We start from the raw sequence: 23,846 nt of genomic DNA, 5'->3' as shown, positions 1-23,846 counted from the left end.
AATTAATTAACTCAGGGCCTACTTTATCCCTTCAGCAAGGGATCATTACCTTGTCATGGTGCTGGAGCTTGAGCACCTCAATGATGCCATGAGCTAAACCATGAAGGGCCACCCAAGACGGGAAGGTCATGACAGAGAGGTCAGACTAAATGCGATCCCTGGGGAAGGTAATGGCAACCCACCCCAGTATTCTTGCCGTGAAAACTAAATGGATCAGTACAACCAGAGATATGCCGGTATACCATCAGAAGATGAGACCCCCAGGTCGGAAGATGGTCAAAATGCTACTGGGGAGGAACAGAGGATGAGTTCAACTAGCCCCAGACGTGATGACGCAGCTAGCTCAAAGCCGAAAGGACGGCTAGCGGCCGACGGTGCTGGTGGGGAACGGCGAATCCGATGTTCTAAGGATCAACACACCATTGGAACCTGGAATGTAAGATCTATGAGCCAGGGCAAATTGGATGTGGTTATTGGTGAGATGTCAAGATTAAAGATAGACATTTTGGGCGTCAGTGAACTGAAATGGGCCACTTCACATCAAATGACCACCAGATCTACTACTGTGGACAAGAGGACCACAGAAGAAATGGAGTAGCCTTCATAATTAATAGTAAAGTGGCTACAGCAGTGCTTGGATACAATCCAAAAAACGACAGAATGATCTCAATTCGAATTCAGGGCAAGCCATCTAACATCACAGTGATCCAAATATACGCCCCAACCACAGATGCTGAAGAAGCTGAAGTAGAGCAGTTCTATGAGGATCTGCAGCACCTACTGGACAACACGCCTAAAAGAGACGTTATTTTCATCACAGGAGACTGGAATGCTAAGGTGGGCAGTCAAATGACACCTGGAATTACAGGTAAGCATGGCCTGGGAGAACAAAACGAAGCAGGACATAGGCTGATAGAATTTTGCCAAGACAACTCAATGTGCATAACAGACACCCTCTTCCAGCAACCTAAGAGACGGCTTTATACATGGACTTCACCAGATGGACAACACCGAAATCAGATTGACTACATCCTTTGCAGCCAAAGGTGGCGGACATCTATACAGTCGGTAAAAACAAGACCTGGAGCTGACTGTAGTTCCGATCACGAACTTCTTCTTGCACAATTTAGGATCAGACTAAAGAGATTAGGGAAGACCCACAGATCAGCTAGATATAAGCTCACTAATATTCCTAAGGAATATGCAGTGGAGGTGAAGAATCGATTTAAGGGACTGGACTTAGTAGGTAGGGTCCCGGAATAACTCTGGACAGAAGTTCGCAGCATTGTTCAGGAGGCGGCAACAAAATACATCCCAAAGAAAGAGAAAACCAAGAAGGCAAAATGGCTGTCTGCTGAGACACTAGAAGTAGCCCAAGAAAGAAGGAAAGCAAAAGGCAACAGTGATAGGGGGAGATATGCCCAATTAAATGCAAAATTCCAGAGGTTAGCCAGAAGAGATATGGAATTATTTTTAAACAAGCAATGCGCGGAAGTGGAAGAAGACAACAGAATAGGAAGGACAAGAGACCTCTTCCAGAAAATTAGAAACATTGGAGGTAAATTCCAGGCAAAAATGGGTATGATCAAAAACAAAGATGGCAAGGACCTAACAGAAGAAGAAGAGATCAAAAAATGGTGGCAAGAATATACGGAAGACCTGTATAGGAAGGATAACAATATCAGGGATAGCTTTGATGGTGTGATCAGTGAGCTAGAGCCAGACATCCTGAAGAGTGAGGTTGAATGGGCCTTAAGAAGCATTGCTAATAACAAGGCAGCAGGAGACGACGGCATCCCAGCTGAACTGTTCAAAATCTTGCGAGATGATGCGGTCAAGGTAATGCATGCTATATGCCAGCAAATTTGGAAAACACAAGAATGGCCATCAGATTGGAAAAAATCAACTTACATCCCCATACCAAAAAAGGGAAACACTAAAGAATGTTCAAACTATTGAACAGTGGCACTCATTTCACATGCCATTAAGTTAATGCTCAAGATCCTGCAAGGTAGACTTCAGCAATTCATGGAGCGAGAATTGCCAGATGTGAAAAGGCAGAGGAACTAGGGACCAAATTGCCAATCTCCGCTGGATAATGGAAAAAGCCAGGGAGTTTCAGAAAAACATCTATTTCTGTTTTATTGACTATTCTAAAGCCTTTGACTGTGTGGACCATAACAAATTGTGGCAAGTTCTTAGCAGTATGGGGATACCAAGTCATCTTGTATGCCTCCTGAGGAATCTGTATAACGACCAAGTAGCAATGGTAAGAACAGACCATGGAACAACGGACTGGTTTAAGATTGGGAAAGGAGTACGGCAGGGTTCTATACTCTCACCCTACCTATTCAACTTGTATGCAGAACACATCATGCGATGTGCTGGGCTTGAGGAATCCAAGGCTGGAGTTAAAATTGCTGGAAGAAACATTAACAATCTCAGATATGCAGATGATACCACTTCGATGGCTGAAAGTGAAGAGGAACCGAGGAGCCTTATGATGAACGTGAAAGAAGAAAGTGCAAAAACTGGCTTGCAGCTAAACCTCAAAAAAACCAAGATTATGGCAACCAGCTTGATTGATAACTGGCAAATAGAGGGAGAAAACATAGGGGCAGTGACAGACTTTGTATTTCTAGGTGCGAAGATTACTGCAGATGCTGACTGCAGTCAGGAAATCAGAAGACGCTTAATCCTTGGGAGAAGAGCAATGACAAATCTCGATAAAATAATTAAGAGCAGAGACATCACACTGACAACAAAGGTCCGCATAGTTAAAGCAATGGTGTTCCCTGTAGTAACATATGGCTGCGAGAGCTGGACCATAAGGAAGGCTGAGAGAAGGAAGATCGATGCTTTTGAACTGTGGTGTTGGAGGAAAATTCTGAGGGTGCCTTGGACTGCAAGAAGATCAAACCAGTCCATATTCCAGGAAATAAAGCCAGACTGCTCACTTGAGGGAATGATATTAAAGGCAGAACTGAAATACTTTGGCCACATAATGAGAAGACAGGACACCCTGGAGAAGATGCTGATGCTAGGGAGAGTGGAGGGCAAAAGGAACAGGGGCCGACCAAGGGCAAGGTGGATGGATGATATTCTAGAGGTGATGGATCCGTCCCTGGGGGAGCTGGGGGTGTTGACGACCGACAGGAAGCTCTGGCGTGGGCTGGTCCATTAAGTCACGAAGAGTTGGAAGCAACTAAACGAATAAACAAACTACTTTATCCATGGAATAGAAGCAACAGATCTGTACGAATAACTTAAAGTCATTCTAAGAGCCAACACCGACGCGATGGCTCATAATCAACTTAAACCATAAAACCCAAAAAAATCAAGAGTTATTTCAGGCAAGAAAAGGAAAGAATGGAGACAAACATCATCAACATACAAGTAGTACAGTGGGAATACAAAGATACTCCTCTGAAGGGCAAAAGAACCTGTCTAACTTGTATAGCTTTTGTTCAACCACTTTTTCACTTCAAAGTATCAAAAACGCTCAAGAACCAAGAACAAGCATGTCAAGATATCAATGCTCCTGGTAATTTCAGAAAAAGGCAGACAGTATTGCAGCATAAACATGATTATCTTAGTAAACTTATTTCAGCTTTCCCCGAAGTAGGTATTCTCCAGATGTGTGTCCTTGAACGCCAAAAATTACACCCCCACAAGGTACTGCTGATAAATCCACAAACTGAAACCAGAGATTTATAGAATTGGAAGGATCATACACACAGCTGTTTTAGGTAGTCCTCATGTTATGATGGCAACTGGGACCAGGATTGCCGTCACTAAGCGATGCAGTCATAAAGCCGTCAAGTCACTGCATTGCTTAGTGACAGCAATCCCAGCAGTCCCAGCTGCCATCATAATGCCAGCGGCGCATGGGTCGTTAAGCATGAAGAGGGGGGGTCCCAGGCAAGAGGTGCTAAGGAGCCAAGACGGCTGAGGGAGGCTGTGTGAGGCCCTGAAGGGCTGGCAGAGACCACACGCGGGTGGGGGGGTGGCCCAGGCTGGAGAAAAATTGTAGCTGCTGCAACTTTGAACAGTCACTGAACCAATGGACATAAGCTGAGAACTACCTAAATTCCTCTAATGAGGGGACACTGCCAACTCCAGCATTATTCATTCCATTGTTGAACTGCTCTAATCATAACAAGCTTTTCCTAATATTCAGTAAGGAACCTTTTTTCATTGTAACATATCCATTTTTTCATGTTCTGTTCCGGAACAATCAAGAACAGAATTTCAGCCTTCTCTTCCCAAGGATAAACATGCCCAGCTCCTTCAATCTCTCTTCATAGGATAGTGTCTTTTCTTCAAATTATCCTTTTGCTAATTTCTGGAACTCTTCTAGTTTGTCTGAACCATTTAAAAGTGTGTTGCTTACAACTGTTGACAAATCCAGCAATGCGTTTGTCTTTTTAACAGTCTTATCACACTGCTGACCCATATTCCATTTGCAAACAACTACTATTTCAAGATTTTCTCTGCCAAATGCAAGAGAAGACAAAGTTGCTGTCTGCTGATAAGCTGAAAACAGCTGAAGCAATAGGAAACAGAGAAGACTGTGCTCATTTGGAAACCAAATTCCAGAGAGGAGGAGGAAGAGATGACAGATGAATAATTATCAAGCCAGACATTTCTCATATTATGCGTTTGAACTGTTTCCTAAGAGAATAATTTTGCATTTGTCTGTTACATTTCATTCTTGTATTTTCAGCCAGTTTATCAAGATTATTTTGAGTTTTATTTATCTAAGTACTAGATGTGTGTGCGCGTGCATGCCTTTGAGTCATTGTTTATTCCTGGTGACTCCCTGCAGTTTTCTTGGCAAGATTTTGGAAGCGGTTTGCCATTGCCTCCTTCCTAGAACTGAGAGAAGGTGACTGGCCTGAGGTCACCCAGCTGGCTTCATATTGAAAGCAGGACTAGAACTCCTGGTCTCCCGGTTTTTAGCCTGATGCTTTAACCTCTACACCAAAATGGCTCTCGTAAGTATTAGATGCGGTGGCGCTGCGGGTTAAACCACTGAGCTGCCGATCGGAAGGTCGGCGGTTCGAATCCGCGTGACGGGGTGAGCTCCCGTTGCTAGTCCCAGCTCCTGCCAACCTAGCAGTTCGAAAACATGCCAATGTGAGTAGATTAATAGGTACCGCTTCGGCGGGCAGGTAACGGCGTTCTGTGACTGTCATGCCGGCCACATGACCGCAGAAGTGTCTACGGACAAACACCGGCTCTTTGGCTTTGAAACGGAGATGAGCACCGCCCCCTAGAGTCGGACACGACTGGACTTAATGTCAAGGGAAACCTTTACCTTTACCTAAGTATTAGATAGCCTACCCATTTATTGTGCATGTTATCTGAAAATCTGATAAGAATTCCCTCAACTTCTTTATCACATCATTAATAAAAATATGGAAAAATACAGGCACCCCACTCAGTAACTCACTCCAATACTGCAAAGGAACCACTGATGAGCGCTCCAAGTACCTTTCCTAAGCTGCTATGTATACACTTTGTTGTTGTTTGCTAATCAGAATGTAGTGGGCTACTTTCTCAATGGCTTTGCTGAACACCAAATATCTGGAGGTCTATTTCACCTTAAGAAATACATCTTGAGAATAACATCAGACACCCTGGGAAGATCAGGATAAAGAGAAATCAAAAGGAAATGAAATGCAGAAGGCACAGAAAGTGAAACACATAAGTAATGGCTAATAAAAAGGACTACTAAGAGGTCCTGAATAAGTTTTAGCAGGCTGTTTACAGAAATAAAAACATCTGCAATACAACAGTGAAACCATAAAAAATATTATCAAAAATTGAAATCAAAGCAGTATCTCAATAACAATTTACAGTTCAATGGCCCTATGCTAATTAATTAATAGCCTATTCCACAACATTGGGGTGCAACAGAAAAGCATCTTCTCCTAAACTTGGTCCCCCTAATTTCATAGTAATACAGGACTAACAGCAATTTTTACAGCTTACAGGTAATCCTCACTTACCAACGGTAACTGGGACCAGGAACTCCATCACTAAGCAACGCGATGGTAAAGCGTGACGTCACATGACTATACCAACTTACAACAGCAGTTCCAGCAGTCCCAGTTGCCATCAATCCCGCGGTCACGTGATCTCCATTTGCAACCTTCCACCAGCTTCCCTTTTGATTTTGCTTGTTGGAAGCCGACAGGGAAGGTTGTAAATGGCCATCACATGACCGCGGAATGCTACAATGTTGTAATTGCAGACTGGTTGCTGAGCACCTGAATCGCGATCATGTGACCTCATAGAAACTGTGACAGCTGCAACTAAGAGGACCTGTGGTAAGTACCCCTTGTTCAGCGCCATCATAACTTCGAACAGTTGTTGAACAAGCATATGTTAAGCAAGGACAACCTGTACATAAGACAAGTTGATTCTGGTTGAAAGGGGCCTTCCTGAAGATACCTTAGTGTCAAGCCACAGAGAGCTTTATGGGCCAAAAACAACAGTTTGAACTGCACCCAGAAACTCTGTGGCAACCATGTGGGCCCAAAGCACAGGTGTAATTGGTTCATGATGTCTAGTGCCAGTTAGCAGATAGGCTGCTGCACTTTGTACCGATGCTGTTTCCAAGTGGTCTTTAAAGGCAGACCCACACAGAGAACACTGCAGTAGTCCAAATGTGTAGTGACTACATCATGAGCTGCAGTTGCTGGGTCCTCCTAGCCCAGGTAAAGCTGTAACGGGCACACCATTCAAAGTTGGGCAAAGGCCCTCCTGGCCATGATCAAGCAGGAGTCATGAGTTTAGGAGGATCTCCAAATCATGGACCTGCTTCCTCCGGGGCAGTGCCACTGCTCTGAGAAACTACATGGAGGGAGCAGAGAAGGCTGAGGAGCTCTGTCTTGCCTGTTACTTCAGTAACTTTCAGCCCAACCTCACTCTAAGCTTAAACATATCTAGCCATCAAGTTCCCAACCTTGACATCTTCCAGTTTTCAACTCTCAGAATTCTCAATCACAGCTATGCTGGCTGGGATTTCTGGAGTTTGTCCATGTATCTGGAAGTTACCAAAGTTGGGAAACAGTGGTTTAGGCTTCTGGGGAAGAGACTCAGAGTACTTGAACTTCTCTATTCTAGACCAGTTGAAGTTTCCAGATAGTCTTCAAGGGTAGTGCCATGTAGAATGAGTTGCAATAGTCCAAAATGGTGACTGAAGTCCAAGACGACTCCAAATAATGGTGATCACACACACACACCCAAATCCAGGAACGGCTGTTAACTGGCACACCAGATAGAACTGTGCAAAAATCCCTTTGGCCACAGCTGCCATCTGTTCTTTGAGCTGGAACAGTCCAGAATCAAAGAGTTTATATCCTTGGGGTCAGAGGGCTTCTGTACCCACAGTCATTCTGTCTTGCTGGGATTGGGTCTGAGGCTGTTCTTCTCATCCAGACCCTAACAGCCAACAGGCAGTGAGATATGACCTCTACCATATTTCTTGTTTGGTCCGGTATCAAAAATGGTCCAGACGGTCTACTTCTCCAGACCTGCAGGTCCACCACTTTCTCAAAAACCTTTCCCCAAAGGGGGAGGTTAGAGACAAGCCAATAGTTGTCTAAAATTTCTGCATCAAGGATGGCTTAGTTGTCATAGTGACCATGAAATGGGCTGCCTCAGAGCTCAATCCCAGTGATGGTAGATTGAAGCCCGCCAACAGCATAAGCCTGGGAAACTATGCTGCCACAGTAGCCATGAGATCAAGCTGATAGAGGAGCAAGATGGTGTGCAGTGGGAGCAGTCCAGCAGCAGCAGTCCCCACTTATTTCAGGATTAAAGCCTCAAGCCTCATTATCTATTATTAAGTGCCTTGGATCACCTATACAGGACTTCAGATTACAATGGCTGCTCCATCTCCTTGGCTCTCAGCCACACCTAAAATCTAGGAGGCCACATTTCCAGAAGGGAGCATCCCCTCCTCATTCAAGCAGGTTTTGGTGATACAAGCCAGGCCTGCTATCTCATCTACAATTAAATTGTAGGTAAGGAGAGATTTATTGCTGGCAGACCTGACATTAGCAGCAGTCAAAGCAAAGAGCCTCCAAGAACCTGGCACCCTGGCTCCCAAGCTAAGGCAAGAGGGCTGGAGATAGGGATTGGTCTCAAATGACGTTTCTGATCATCTGATAGAAGACAGGTCAAAAGAGGAAATTAAACATGACTTGTGATGACCTACACCTAAAGCCACTCAAATGTATTATCTCTGGCCAAGATGTAAGCCTGGACATCAACATTTTGGTTTTACAGGCCATAGGTGGTAGTTCCACAACCTGAAACAATCGGTCTAAAGTCATGGATATCAGCCCTAATTGTGCCTTGGTTGCCCATTTATTTACTTACTTAGAATAACTTGTATGCTGTTCCATTTCTGGAAACTTAGAGCAGCTTATGGTATTAATATAATAACATTAAAAACAAAAAACAAATTAATAAAATTATAACCAATCATTGAGATATGCCACCATTTTACATAGCATGACAATTTTTTACTTGATAATGTGCCATCAAGTTGTTGCTGACTCTTAGCGACCACATAGGTTTTTTCCAAAATGATCTGGTCCTAATCTGGTCCTTCGGGTCCACCACTGTAACTGAGTCCATCCGCCTTGCTGCTGGTTATTCTCTTCTTCTCTTTCCTTCCACCTTTCCCAGCATTAGAGCCTTCTCCAGAGAGTTAGGTCTTTGCATAATGTGTCCAAAATAGGATAACTTGAGGCTGGTCATTTGTGTCTCAGGTGAGAACTCTGGGTTGGTTTGTTTGATGATCCGTTTGTTTGTTTTCTTGACTGTATCTAGGGATAAGTTACTTAGGGGGCCTTCACTGAATATGGCTCCTGAAGTTGGTATTCCCTGATGGTGGGTCCCTCAGCAAGCTCTCTCCACCAGATCTTTCTGGACAGATTCAACTCAGAGAAAGTAATTACAGAACTATCTAGGCTCCAAGCCATGCAGGGCTTTAAAGATGGCAATCAACACCTTGAATTGTATGTGGTATTTAACTGGCAGCCGATACAGCCACCACACTAGTGGTGCTACATGAGCAAAGTTCAGTGTGCTTGTAACTACTTGGGCAGCAGCATGTGGCACCAGCTGAAGCTTCTGGGTGTTTTCAAGGGCAGCCCCATGTACAGCAGATTGCAACAATCCAGGTATGAGTTAACAAGGGCATGAGTGACTGTGATAAAGCCTCCTGATTCAGGAAAGGCTGTAAGTGGCACACAAGCTGTCGCTGTGCGAAGTCCCCTGAGGACCTCCAAATTGTGGGCCAGCTCCATCTGACAGAGCATTACCTCATCCAGAATCAAAGATAACCATCTCTGGACTCAGTTGGCTTCCAAATCCATAGCCACTCTACTTCGGCAGGATTTGAAGACTTTTCTTCCCAGCCAGAAGGCATTGTTATCTCACTATGTCCAAGAGGGTAAGCTTTCCTGGCAGCTTAGGTTTGCCAGGTGAGCTAAAAGCAACACAAAAGGATTTTTACAAGCTGCCAATAGCAAAAGAATGAAAAAGTGTTGGTTCTACTGCTTGGAAGGGAAGATAGAATAGTATCAAGAGATGGGGAGAAGGTAGGCTTCTTACTGTATTTCAATCTTCTCTCCAAAAGGGAACCACAGTATGTTCAAATAGACCTAAGAAGAACAACTGACATAAGGAGGGAATGGGATCTCAAATTTATTTACTTAATTTGGGTTTCCACTTCCTCCTTCTGATTAGTATGCTCCTTGCTACCATGAACACATTTAAAGACTTCAGGATAACAATGTTCAAAGTATTGTCCTGAAATACAATGTGAAAACACAAAGATGGTGGGGGTGGCAAACAACTTAGAGGACAGTATCAAGATACAGGAGGATCTTGACAAACTAGAACAAGCAGAAAGCAAGATGAATTTCAACAGAAACAAATGCAAAGTTAGGTAGGACAAATCAAAGGATTGAATAAAGGATGGAAACTGGAAAGCAGTTCATGTGAAAGAGATCTGAGAATTTTTGTTGGTCACAAGCTAAACATGAGGCAACAGTGTGATGAAGCTGCAAAAATATAAGTAAAATAAAAAAAGTAATATTCTCTGGCCACTTCTCTACCATTAATCTTGCGATAACTTCTTAAAGCTATCAAATATTGTTCCATTACTTTTAGTGCATTTCACTATCCTATCAAGATCATTTTGAATTTTGTCTGTCTTCTGGAGTATTAGCTAACAGGTATGTGAAAACCTGTCAAATCCGAATCATCTGTTTCAAGTTCAAAGCAAGTTAAGAACATCCCATCAAAACTACTCTTTGGGGGCAGGGGGTGTTGGAATAGGGCTGCTGTAGGCCTGAGATGAATTCGGACGGAGCACTTCAAATTCAAGACATTTTGCATACCAGCATTGCCTGGCTCAACTCCTGTTAGCAAATTTCATAAGCGTCCATTTGTTAATAACACCAGGACTGACCCCACTGATGTTGCCCTGGTAGACTCACTCCCATTTTATTTATTTATTCACCAAATTCTGCCACTGCCCATCTCCCCCCAGAGGAGGGACTCTGGGTGGTTTCATGAGGAGCCATTCGTGGACACTCTCTGAATGTGACCTTGAGCTGGTGTGTAACCAGAATCAATTCTGACTACAGTCCCTTCAAAATGTCACCGATTTCCCCTGGGGACACCACTCTCTGCCATGCCCTCAATGGCCAATTCACGTCCACCAGGATGGCGCAGCTTATAGACAGGACAGAGCCACACTGGTGAATTAAAAATTGTGGACCGCAAAGGAATAGCTGGCCCACAAATCAGCTGTTCAGCAGTGAAAGAGCAGACAGTGTCAGTCAGGCCTGGTGGTGTTGGGGGTCCTCAGCAGGGCAGCCACATTTGGCAGTGGTGGATTTATTGAGCTTTTACCAAGTGCTGGTGGGCCACATGTTGTGCAGGTCAGATACACACTCTGCTGGCTATCACACTAGGTCAGAAGTCTCAGCAGAGTTTGCTCCAGAAGAAGCACAGCCCACTAAAAAGTGCTGAAAAGGGGCTCCCTTTCCTCTCTGTGTGTGTCCTCAGTTTCCTCAGAGCATGAGTGGCTGGAGCTCACAAGGCGGACATTCTGCAGGGCGACCATCTCGGCCCCAAAGTCGAAGAGCAGGTTACAGATACCCACACAAAACACCCACCATGGCATGTTGGGCCACCCAACGAGGGAAAAGCAGCTGGCCTCCTCTAATTCCCTTCGGGGGTCCCATCTGCCAGGCTTGCCTTGCCTTTCTCTCTGGATATGCATTACAGACCAAGAACGAGGTTGCACTAGGCCCTCCCCCACTTTTGCTACCCAAGAACGCCAAGGAGGGACCCAGAGCCATTTCTATCACCACCAAGGAAGAAACCACACCCCAACACCAGCAAGGCAAGTGACCAAGTATAAACCAGCGGCAGACCCCACCCTCCCTCGCCCTGATGAGGATGCCTAGCTGGGCAATGAAACATCTGCAAGCAAGCTGCCGCGCTCAGGGAGCACCAGGGACTTCACATTCCTACAAACACAGGTGATGCCAGGGGCCGTGTCTTGCTTGGAAAAGACCAGGTTAATTTCTCTTTTTAAAAATTAAAAGAACCTCAAAAAATAATGAGCCAAGGAGTCAACAAGCACTAAGGGAGGCGTCTCCAGGCACTACCTTGCCAATCCCAGCCATAACCTGAGGCACGGGGGGGGGGGGGGGACACAAGAAAGAGCACAGCAGGGCCAGACCTGCTCAGAGTCTTCTAATGATCCTGGCAGCTGAGGGCTGGGGATACATCGTTCTTCCCCAGAGGAAGGGGGCACGTCCGGGCATGCCGCAGTTATTTGACTCTATGCCCAGAAGGATCTTCACCAGGTGTGCAGGTACATTCGCCTCTGCTGCTAGTTGCCAAACTCCAGATATTTCCCAACCCTCAAGCCCAGGCGCAACCAGACCGTTGCTCATTATGAAGCAGTCAGATCTTTATCAGGCCATAAAGACAGCGCAACACCCAATGGTGACGCTGCTGCGGCGGCTTTTCTAGGATTTCCATAACTGCCCAGAGTCGTTGGGAGTCAGGTGGCATATAAATTTAATAAATTATTATTATTACTATGGTTGGTCGCAGTCAGCCAGACATTTATAGACTGGATTTGGCATTTGTCCACCTATTCAGTCCTTGCCAAGGACCTGGGATAGGCAGATGCTGTTGTTTAATAATATTAAAAGGTATTGTCGCAGGATGGAAGCTGTTCTAAGTAAAGTTGCCTTTTGCAACTGACCGATGGTGATTTTGGCAATGCCGATGGCATTCAAGTGGTTCTCCAGATGTTTTGGGATTGCACCCGAGGCGCCTGTTACCATTGGTACTCTGCTTTCTTTTGCCACAGTTGTTCTTCTTCTATTGCAGGTCTTTGTATTTTGTGATTTTCTCCAGTTCTTTCTCTTCTCTTCCGCTGTCTCCAGGTATTGCAGTGTCCACTATCCAGACTTTTCTGTCTTTCTAATCAACAATGGTTAAGTCTGGGGTGTTGTGTGGCAGATGCTTGTCTGTTTGAATTCTAAAGTCCCAGAGAGCTTTGGCTTCTTCATTTTCTAGTACTCTATTTTGTGGTCCCACCAGTTCTTGCTTACAGGCAAGTGGTATTTCTTGCAGATATCCCAACGCATCATTGTTGCTAGTTGTTTGTAACCAGTCTGTGCGAACTTCTCTCAACAGCTAAGGTGGCCTGCTGTTTCTACAGCTTCTTTGCAGAGATGGGATTTGCTGTCTGTTGCTGTCTTCTCAATTCTGGCCTTATATGCATTTGTTCTTAAGGCTTGGTCTCGTGCAGCCAGAATTAGCCCCTCTGTCTCTTTCTTCAACTTTCCTGCTTTTAGCCATTGCCAAGTCTTGTTATTATGTGCTTTGCCCGCTAGTTTTTTTATGCACTGGCCATGTGATACTTTACTTTGCCTTGCCATGTCTCTTTTCTATTCTTCATTTGGTGGTGGTGGTGGTGAATATTTGAAAAACCTGCAGTCGTTGCTGGAAAAAGGTCATGCTCCCTACATTTCAGAACCAACCACACAGGTTTTTTAGAATTTATCTAGGTTTGTCAGTGGGACAGTCAAAGGATGCAGGTGGGACAGGTAAGCACCAGAACTCTGAGATACCTGAGAGACAAAAAATGAATGGGCAAGTCCAAGGCAGTATCACCTCTCAAACCAAACCCACCTGTTCAGGCAGTCCTCCAGTTTTAACAAATAAGAAACTGAGAGAAGCTTCAGCTTCACTTGACTCCACAGTGTATGCCAAGAACCAACAATATAATCACATTTGGGTTAGTTTGATGTATGATCCCAGGCAGTAACTAGTTCAGTTCATACATGATACTAAGCTACTCTTTGTTGAACCATGGTTGTTGAAGAAACTCCAACTTGGTAGATTTATATAAGCTGAAACCAAACCAACCACAGTACAACGTGCATAGTAGCTGAGCCAGGCAACTGGGTTCACATATGGTTCACTAAATCATATTTTGTTGAGGTTCACCCAAGCAATAAGCCATGTTTTACAAGCCACAATGGCTAAATTCACAGAACTTATTAAATCGAAACTAAACAAAGCATATTATGGCTTAGCATGCAGCCAGGCAGAGTTGCAGGTGTAAAATGGAGAAAAGGAATTAAAGACCCCCTCTTATTCTTCCCAGACAGCCATGCTCAGACCAAGACTTATTCAACTTAGACCCTGCACAACTCCAATCAACTCTGGGCGACTCACAGCATAAAAAACAAACAACAAAGTACAATCAAAAAATTAAAACATATAAACAAGATGGTGAATCCCATCTGCAACACACGTATCATTCACCTAATGCCAAGACTACAGTTACCTGCTTTTCATTTCACTCCCATCCTAAGCAGTCAGACAGGCAGGTATTTCTAGAGCAAAGAATGCTTCTGGAAACTTCTCACAATTAATGGGAAGCACCTATTCCATGACCAAGCCAAGGGGAGTAAAAGCTTAATGCTACCGCATCCATCCGTACTGCAGCACTTTGTCTACAGCGGAAGAGACGGTGAAGACAACACCAAACACTTCTTCCCAGAGATGTCACTCTTTTTTCTTTCAGAGTCTCCACTCTTCACCCTGAAAGTCCAATTTAAAAATCCCCCAAAAGAACGCAAAGACGAACGATCACAGGCAGATGATGCACTGAACATCACCAGTCAAGACAAGGGTGCAATGCTTACACTGCTAATTAAAATAACTTGATAAAATCTACTTCTCATCCTTGCATTATTCCTGCTGCTTTAGAATATTTTTATATATCACTCTGGATCTTCCTGCCATTGTTTTATGACAGTATAATTCTTCTGGTGCACATAACAGTTGCTAACTTACATCCCAGTGCTGCCCTTAATCATAGGAAGAGAAATCAGCATGCAAAGCAGAAGGAAGATTTCAGGTTTTCACACAAGAACCACTTCATGTATTGAGCTACAGATTTCAAAACTGTAACAAGTCTAGAACTTTTGATAAGCATGATGACGATAGTAGAAAGCTTGCATTCAACAAGCTACAAAGGAAACAGTTTCACGCAATACTGGCACAGCTCAAGATGTCAGTCACTGGACTCAGTTTCTTTTTTGGCCAAAAATAACAGTGCAAGCTTGTCTGCTCTGCTGAAAATCAAAATGACTGTACATACACCCATTGCCCACTTTCCCCACATATCACTATCTTAGCATCTGACAATTCTTGAGCTAAAAGAGGACACTATACCTCAGAACTTGTGTTGACCTTCAGTTAATCAGCTGGGCAAGCTACTTGTGAAGCTGGACATCCTGAAAGCTGGGTAAATCCTTATTTTGAAAACTGGGTATTTTTATTTTATTTTTATATATCATTGGCAGAGCATTTCCAGTTAAATGGACAAAGGTCACTCGCTCTGGCCAAACTGGAACCAGCCAGTTTGGCCACACAAGATGTAGGCTTCCTACACAGCTCAGACCTGAGCAAAGCTCAAGCAAGGTATCACATCCATTAGTTCAAGGCTATGTTGGGGTCTGTCTGGCACATCAAGGACAAGCTCCAAAAGCAGATGGAACCATGATTCCAAATTCAGGTGTGTGAATCTAGGAGCTTCAGGAGACACCCACTTGGCCCCTTAAAAACCTTAATATGGTTTGTTTTAGCAGAATACATTACACAATTACAACAGTTCTGGCCTACTAAGACAGCCAAAGATTTATTCAACACTGTATGGAGTTTGTGAAAACTTTGAATCCATGTGTCCCTTCAAAGCATTTTGTTATCTGTCATGTGGGAAATCAATTATTTGCACAGATCATCTCCCACAAAACTACAGAGATCGTGCACCAAAAGAGAGAAAGAGGTGGAAGGAAAGAATGACTCACTTCCTCATCTCATTCTTGGTCAAGAGTTCCTGTTATACTGGGAGGAGCATAAAGAGAGCTTGAGATTGATCCGTACTACACACCAGGAAAAAAAGTGTACAAAATGAAAACACAGAAGCAGAGACCACTTGACAACCAAAATATCTTGCCTGGAGGGTCACCCGCTCCCTGGAAGCGATCAGCAAGCAACATTTTTAAGTTCCTGCACAACAAAAGCATTTATTTCAATGTTACTTCTCAGAAAAGCTTCCCTGATGGCCCAACCACCCCCCATGAGAGGACATTAGGCACTTGATCCCGGATAATTGCAGGCCATTTGTGTTGAGCAGATCACAGCGTGTTTCTTCCCCCTACAAGGAAAAGCTATTCGTGATGCCAGCCCTGCAAAGCCCCAGGCTTAATAAAGACACATTCCTAGTTAACTTTAGAAATGACACAAAGTACAACAGTACATTTCCATTTAAAAAGTTCAGGAGAATACTCTAAAACTACAAAATTGAAGAGAGAACAGCAAAAGCAAAACAAATCATTAGATTATATTTATATTATACATTTCCTCTGCCAGCTCAAGACAACATACATATAGAACTCTCATTTTATATCCACAATTCTGTGGGGCAAACTTGGCTGGAAGAACGATTGTCTCTGATGTTATGGTTCATCCCCAGACCGATAAAGGTTCTGGAGACAGCTGTGTGAATATCCACTTGCAAGCTCTGTCAGTAGAAAGACCTTCAGTTCTCAGGAAGGCACGCAAGAAGAAAACAAAGATGACTCTACCCTAACATACTGGGGACATATTGGATTTAGGTGGGAAATAGTTCAGCTGCCAGAATTCTTGTAACGCCGCCCCTTTCTTCTCAGTAAATCTTGTTTAAAAAGGCTGAGGATTGTCTTTGTAAAAGAATAACTCTTGGTTATAGGCAGAGGTCAAAAAGCCTGGGTGAACACCTTAACGAACAGCACCATACCAGCTCTCTGAGCAACCAAGACACAGTACACTTCTTTCAGTTTGGTACTTTTGCAGGTGAAGCACAGAACAGAGTTGTTGGAGACCAGCTTGTATGGAAGTGATCCTTTCAAAACCTTGTGCTCAAGCCATTTAGGCAATAACCAGGGCCTTTAATGAGGCCCAGAAAGTGCAACAGAACAGAATCAGTCAACTAAAGTTAGAATATGCAGAGATTGGGTTATATTTTACACCACCAGTTCAAATAGTTTCTGTTTTGTCCCTAGTTGGCAGGTAGATTAGAACTAGACGATGAAGATGAAGGAGGGATATAGTGAGAGCCAATGTAATATGGTAGCAGGAGGACCATCTAGTCTACCCTCAGCCATGGAAGGTCAATAGGTAACCTTGAGACAAACATTATCTCCTAGCACAATTTAATGATGATGATGATTTATTAAATTTATATGCTAGCCAACGCCCAGTGACTCTGGGTGGTTTATAAATTGTTAAAAACATTTAAAAACAAGGCACAGTACAAACAAAAACAATGCAAAACAAAGGAACAAAGATGGCAAAGAAAACAAAACTATATAGGAACAAAGAAAGGAAAAGGGGCATCAATCATCCTTGCCAAAGTCCTGGGCCAAGAGCCACATCTTCAGGGCCCTTTGAAATACCAGCAGTGTGGGGGGCCATTCAAACCTCGGGGAGAACCTCATTCTAGAGGGCAGGCACTGCTACAGAGAAGGGGCGCTTCTGGGGTCCTGATAGATGGCATTGTTTAACTGACGGAACCCAGAGTCCGCCAACCCTGCCAGATCAAACTGGCCAGGCAGATCCTATAGGAGACAGACGGTCCCTCAAGCAACCAGGCCCTGGGTCACATAAGGCTACAAAGGTAGCAACCATCACCTTCAATTGCCCCTGGAAGCAAATTGGCAACTAGTGCAGCTCACAAAACAGAGGCATATCAATGCACGCCCATCACTGCCCACGCTGCCACATTCTAGACCAGCTGAAACTTCCGGGTGGACTTCAAGACCAGCTTCACGTAGAGCGTGTGGCAGTAGTCAAGCTGCAAGGTGGCCAGGGCTCAAGTGACTGTGTGAAGGGCCCCCCGATCTAGGAAAGGGCACAACTGGCATGTCAGATGAAGCTGGGCAAAGGCCTTCCTGGCCACAGCTGCCACCTGCTCATTAGCTGTGAGTCCAGGCCCCCCAAATGCACACCACCCTTGAATGGGGAAGTGCCACCCCATCCAAGGTCAAAGATGGAATATCCCCACATCTGGGCAGTCCAAGGAATGAGTCGGAGATGGTTCCTCCCCATCCAAACCTGCACAGCTTCCAGGCACTGGGACAGAACCTTGACAGCCTCACTTGGCTGGCCCGGGGTTGAAAGATATAATTGGTGTACTGATGATGCTGAGCCCCAAACCGGTGGATGACCTCACACAGCGGTTTCATGTAGATGTTGAAAAGGAGGGGAGAGAAAATAGAACCCTGCAGTTCCCCACAAAGGAGGGGCCTGGGGACTGATCTCTCCCCATCTACCAACACCGACTGAAACTGGCCCCGGAGAAGAGAACCACAGTAAAATGGTGCCCCAACCCACGGAGCTGGCTCAGAAGGATACTGTGGTTGGCGGTATTGAGAGACCAAGGAGCACGAGAATGGATGCATCACCACCATCCTGGCTCTGCCACAGGTGGTGATGCATGACCAAAGCTGTCTCAATAATCCCACCCTGAAACCTGGCTTAAATGGGTCTAGATAATCCGTTTCCTCCAGGGTTCTCATCAGCTGCAGACTGACCACCTTCTCAACAACCTTCCCCCAAAAAGGAAGGTTTTCTTCCTTTTTGGGGGAAGCTTGATAGCTATCAAAGACTGTTGGGTCAATAGTTATCAAAGACTGTTGGGTCCAAGCATGGCCTCTTGAGGCTACCACCACCTCTTTCAAGGCTGGTGGCACCACCTCCTCCATCAAGGGGCCTGGACCCAACTGAAGGTCACCTCCCTGGCTGCTTCCATAACCCAGGAGGGACCTGGATCCAGTAAACAGGTGGCCAAGCTGACAGCACAGAGAGCCCTGTCCACTTCCTCAGGAGTCACCAGTTTAAATTCATCCCAGATCATACCACCAGACTGTACCCCAGGTACCTCAGTCTGCCCTGCCCAGTCAGAGTCCAAGGTAGGGCGAATCTGAGGGACTTTATCTGCCAGATAACTGAATCATGCCCCAGATGTTCCAGGGGGCATCCCTACCCTGTAGGGATGTCATCCTACACAGGGCTGCTGGACAGCTATCAGCAGACACAATAAAGGAAGAGAAAGATTTATCACCATGAGGTAATCCCTAAAAGGGGCTCTTACCCATACAGTTACTCCCCTGGCTTGTGAGGGGGGAAACATGGGAAGAAAGAGCAAAACATGTTTGCTACCATGAGCTTCTTTAATGAGCAGGCAGGATATAAATGTAACAAATAAAGTCTTAATTATTTTCCAAATCATTTGGTTGCTAAAAATTTAAGCAAACTCCCAAAAAACGTCCACTGAGATGAGGAAAGCATTTCAATTTTCTAGCTGATTTTTAAGCCACAGAATTTAATGAAATTTGATCTCCATTCCTCATACCAGTTAGCATACAGTTACAACCTTTCCTATTAGCTTTATATATAAATACAATTATAACATATAAATCACAGAAATCCTCTTCACTGCCCCAGCACTTCAATTCTCGGCAGAGACCAAAGGGCCTCATCCACCACCCAACAGAGGTCCCACCTTAACGGTTACTTCTTCCGCCCCGGTCCAGCAGCTACTGAATTCTCAGGCTCTCTCTATACCGACAGTACCCAAACCTCATGGATTTCCAAGGCTGTTTCATACAGGAAGGAATCCAAAACTACTCCTTGCTAATTTCAGTTCTGGTAAAAATTCTCACTAGGCGCCAAAACCCACCTCCAACAAATGCGTTCCTTCGATTATCCCAAGAGATATACTGTCGCATTAAAATGCCTGGATTTGCATAAAAAGGGGCTCTTGCTAAATTTCAGAATGAAGGAAAGCAAGAGGCCTTGAAAACCATTAACAGCAGACAAGCCGGCCGTCCTTTACTGCCTCACCAGCCCGTTCACCCGCCCCCGCCCCCGCCCCCGCTTGGCCAGGGCGACCCCGCCGCATCTCCCCCCAGGTGCCACGGGCATTTACCTCTTGGCCTCCTCCAGGTGGCAAAGGTATTCGTAGGCCACGTTCTGGCGCCTCCGCTCGTCCATCTCTTCCGCCGTCATCCTCTCGTTATCTAGGACAGCTGCAAGGAGGCGCGGGGTCACTCCGGGGAAGCCGGGCGTCTTCGGGGAAAAGCGGAGGGGGGACGCCTCGGCCGGACACGGAGGTGCGGCGGCAACGCCCCGCTTCCTCCCCGCCGACTCCGATCGGGAGGGCCTCGCCCTCGCGCCGCCGGGCGACGGGGCGACCTCCTCAGGCCCCCAGGACAGCCCTCCTCGCGGCCGGGCAGCCACCGGGGAACCCGCTCTGAAGAAGCGCCGGCTCCCTTTCGGCCCGGGCCTGCGGGGGCGAGGCGGCCCAGCTCCCGGACCGGGCACGGTCGCCCATCTCCACGTCGGCAGGCAGCCCCCCCCCCCGCCTCGGCCCCCGCACCCCCCGAGGGGCTGCCCTCAGACCGCGGCCGAGACGGGAGGCCCTTCCTTTCGCAAAGGCGGCCGGGCTAAGGAGCCGGGGCCGGCCGAGCCTCCCCAGAGAGCGCGCAGCGCGAGGGCCGCTGCCGGCATCGCCAAGCTGCAGCCTCTCCCGGGCAGCTCCCTCGGGCGGAGCCGGGGCTCTGCGCCCGATCCGCAGCTGCCCCGAGCGCGCTCCCCAGGGCAAGGGATCGCAGGAGCAGGCCGCTCTCCCCGCGGCCTCCCCGGCAGCAGCGGCGGCGGACCCGCCCTTCCGCGTCCAAGATGGCCGGAGCGCGGCGGCCGCAACGCAGGCGCCCCGCCGCCGCCAAGCCAGGCAGGAGCGGCCGGGCCGCCGCGGAGGCCACTCGACCGCCCGCCCTACTCGCGCCCGCCGCCCCCCGCGGCCCTCCCCGCTGCCCCCGCGCGGACTCACAGCCATAGTGCGGCCGGGCCGCGCCCGTCCCGTCGGATTCCTCCGGAGCAGACATCGGGCACGGCGCGCGGGCGGCGGCGGTGATTCTCTGGTGGGCGCGGAGCGGAGCGCGGGCCGTCCGACGGCGAAGTCAGGAAGACGAAGGGGAAGCGGTGGGGCGGCTCCGCCCGTGGGTGGCGGCTCAGGGGAGGGCGCGGCCGCGGCGGTGACGAGCGGAGGCCGAGCCTCTTCGCCGCCGCCGCCGTCGCCAAACGGGTTGCCCGGGTCGGGCGGCCTCTCCCGGGGTAGTCAGCGGGCGGCTCTCTGCGAGCGAGGCAGGCCAGCACCCAGGAAGCCCCCGGCCGGAGGGGCCCGTGGGCCGCCCGGGGTCGCCCAGTGGGGAAGCGGGTGCCCCACCAGGATGCCACGTGGACGAGCACTCGGAAGACTCCGTGCCCGCACCCCCGGCGGAGCTTAATGCCCCGGTTAAGGGGCCTTGGCAGAGGCAACCCGGTGGGCTGTCCGGGGCTTAAATTGGGCACTGTGGCCGACCGGAGCTTTATTCGAAACAAAAATATATCTACCCCTTACAGGAAATTATTAAATATTATACAAGTAAGTAAAATTAATAAATCTTCATTAGCCATATGTTCTTTAGATATACTTAAAGCCTTTGATTCTCTGGAAATACAATTTTTAAAACAAATATTAAATTTAAATTTGGGGCTGGTTTTTGTAAGACGATTGAACATATTTACGGACCATCTAAGCTCAGATAAGACGACAGTTTTGATTCAGATCCAATCACGATTTTAAGAGGTACCAAGCAGGGTTGTCATTTATCAGCTTTACTATTCAACCCAGCTACAGAAGCGCTTGCAATAGTACTTAGGTCCAATAAGATTAACGGGATGAAAACGGGGAAATAAGATGTATCTTTTAAATCTATTTGCAGTTGATATTATCTTGACTGTTTCAAAGGCTTCTCTCATTCAGCTAGTTATATGAAGGTGTTAAGAGGAATTTGCAGAGGTGTCAGGACTATCAGTTAATTTTCATAAATCCCATTTGATGTTTTTTCACACACTCCCAAAAACTCAAAAGGAAATTTCCAGTTTTAGGGATTCCAGTAGTATATAAATCTTTAAAACATTTAGGCATCATTATTACTAAAAATATTAATAAAAGCTTTACAAATAATTATTTACCAACATGGAAGAAATTAAATAAGGAAATGAAAAACTGGGCTTCAAAGCATTTCAATATTTTACAGCAAATTGCAATGGTAAAAATGAAAATTCTTTCAAGGCTTAAGTTTTTATTTCAATGCCTCTCAGTGGCAATTCCAGAACAGGCTGTAAAACTTCTTCCTAGCGTTATTCTTGCGCTATGGCAGGGTCCACTTGTCAGCATATCCGTCTCCAAAAAAAAAAAATAGAAGCCAGCATTTTTGCAACTGCCATCACTATGATTTTTATGACGGTTACTGCCTAGGAGGTTGAGTTGTCCATAAGAAACAATACAGAAATCTAGGATTTTAGTGTAGTTGTGATAGGCCGTAGTATGCCCAACCAGATATAGATGACACCATGCAGGTCTGTTTCTTCTTTTTTGTAACATTTGACTACACACATTTTTTTTTAATTTGTTTTCTATCCTGCCTTTATTATTTCTATAAATAACTCAAGGCGGCCAACATAATACGCTTTCCTCCTCCTCTTTTCCCCACAACCCTGTGAGGTGAGTTGGGCTGAAAAAGTGACTGGCCCAAGGTCACCCAGCTGGCTTTCATGCCTAAGGCGGGACTAGAACTCACAGACTCCTGGTTTCTCACATTAACCTGTAACTTGCTGCTTTATCAAGACGCCATGCTTTAAGAACTTGGCAATTTTCATTAACAGAATGTGATTAAACATCCCTTGGACTGTCTGATTGTACTGTGTCTTTAAGAGAATCTTTGTGTAATAAACATGTGCATAAGTTAATATTTGACTCCCTGTTGTTAATATTACTTGATCTTCAGCCTTGCTTGAGTTCATGTCTCCACATCCTGGTAATAAATAAAATTTGTCTTAAGACCTGCCAGTGTTTAAGCAAACAACAAGGATTATGTGGCGTCAGAAGTTTGTTTGGATTCTTCTGTTTTAACGAAGACTAATTGTTGCAGCATCTGCCAGCGTGGACTCCTTAAACCCTCCTCCTTTGCTTGTATTATCCCAGAACTGAAATGTTGGAAACAGTTTATTTCTTATTACTTTGTTTTTATTTATTTTCTATCCCACCTTTATTATTTTTATAAATAACTCAAGGTGGCAAACATACCTAATACTCCTTCCTCCTCCTGTTTTCCCCGCAACCACCACCCTGTGAGGTGAGTTGGGCTGAGAGAGAGTGGCTGACCCAAGGTCACCCAGCCGGCTTTCACGCCTAAGGCGGGACTAGAACTCACAGTCTCCTGGTCTCTAGCCCGTTGCCTTTGCTGCAATAGGGGTGGTGGATGGCAGGTACGTATTTTGTTATGTAGTGGGGCAAGAAGCATTTTTTAATACTTTAGTTTTTACAGAGAACTTTGAAGAAATGGGATTGAACTTTAATATATAACACATCCCTTGTAGGAATTTATTTATTTATTTATACAATTTAGAGGCCACTTGACTCCACAGGACTTTGGGTGGCATGCAACATAAAAAGGAAACAATAATAAAATAACATAGATCGTACACGTCCAGCACAAAACAGTCCATAAAAGTCCTACAGGGGGCTACCCTACCCAAGGCCTGGGAGAATAGCCAGGTTTTCAGTGACTTTCTGAACATCATCAGGGTTAGAGCTGTATGGATCTCTACAGGCATGCTGTTCCAGAGGGCAAGTGCTGCAACGGAGGAGGCATGCTTTCTAGGTCCCGATAGATGACATTGTTTAATCAAGGGGATCTGGAGTGAGTGCATACACTCTGCTTGATATTATTTGATGGCCAGAAACTACAGGAGATAAGCGGTCCCTCAGATAATCAGGCCCCATACCACAAAGGGTTTTATAGGTGATAATCAGCACCTTGAATGGCAACCAGTGCAGCTTGCAGAGCAATGTGGTATCACCGCAGAATGCTAATTGTCTGTGCCATTGCATTCTGGACAAGTGGTCTTCAAGGCCAGTCCATGTAGAATATATTACAATAGTCAATTTGTGAGGTGACTAGGGCATGAGTGACCCTCTGAAGGGTTTCCTGATCCAGGAATGAGTGCAACAGGTGCTCTAGATGAATCTCTGCCTTCTTAGCTAAAGCTGCCACCTGCTGAGGAGGACCTGTGAGTCCCAAGAAGACCCCGAGATGCACGCAGTCTCTAGTGGGAGTGTTACC

At 46.0% G+C, this 23,846-nt stretch overlaps 1 protein-coding gene across 2 annotated transcripts in view; it reads right to left on the bottom strand.

Annotated features, from left to right (window-relative positions):
* Positions 1-20,653, bottom strand: part of IQGAP1 (IQ motif containing GTPase activating protein 1) — a 115,942-nt gene extending 95,289 nt beyond the window's left edge. The window contains exons 1-2 of one of the 2 annotated variants that reach the window (XR_010068681.1): positions 20,507-20,653; positions 19,604-19,703 (exon numbers count right to left, since the gene is read on the bottom strand). Coding sequence is in view for 1 of the 2 variants with exons in the window: in XM_063314180.1 (XP_063170250.1) it covers positions 19,604-19,703; positions 20,507-20,561 (155 nt within the window). In the remaining variant the exon portion in view is untranslated. The remainder of the gene's footprint in view (positions 1-19,603; positions 19,704-20,506) is intronic. The other variant, XM_063314180.1, reaches the window with a different exon arrangement.
* Positions 20,654-23,846: the final 3,193 nt, after the last annotated feature.

This window comes from Candoia aspera, chromosome 13 (assembly GCF_035149785.1).
Source record: "Candoia aspera isolate rCanAsp1 chromosome 13, rCanAsp1.hap2, whole genome shotgun sequence".
NCBI lineage: Eukaryota > Metazoa > Chordata > Lepidosauria > Squamata > Boidae > Candoia > Candoia aspera.
This window is presented reverse-complemented; position numbering and strand designations above follow the sequence as displayed.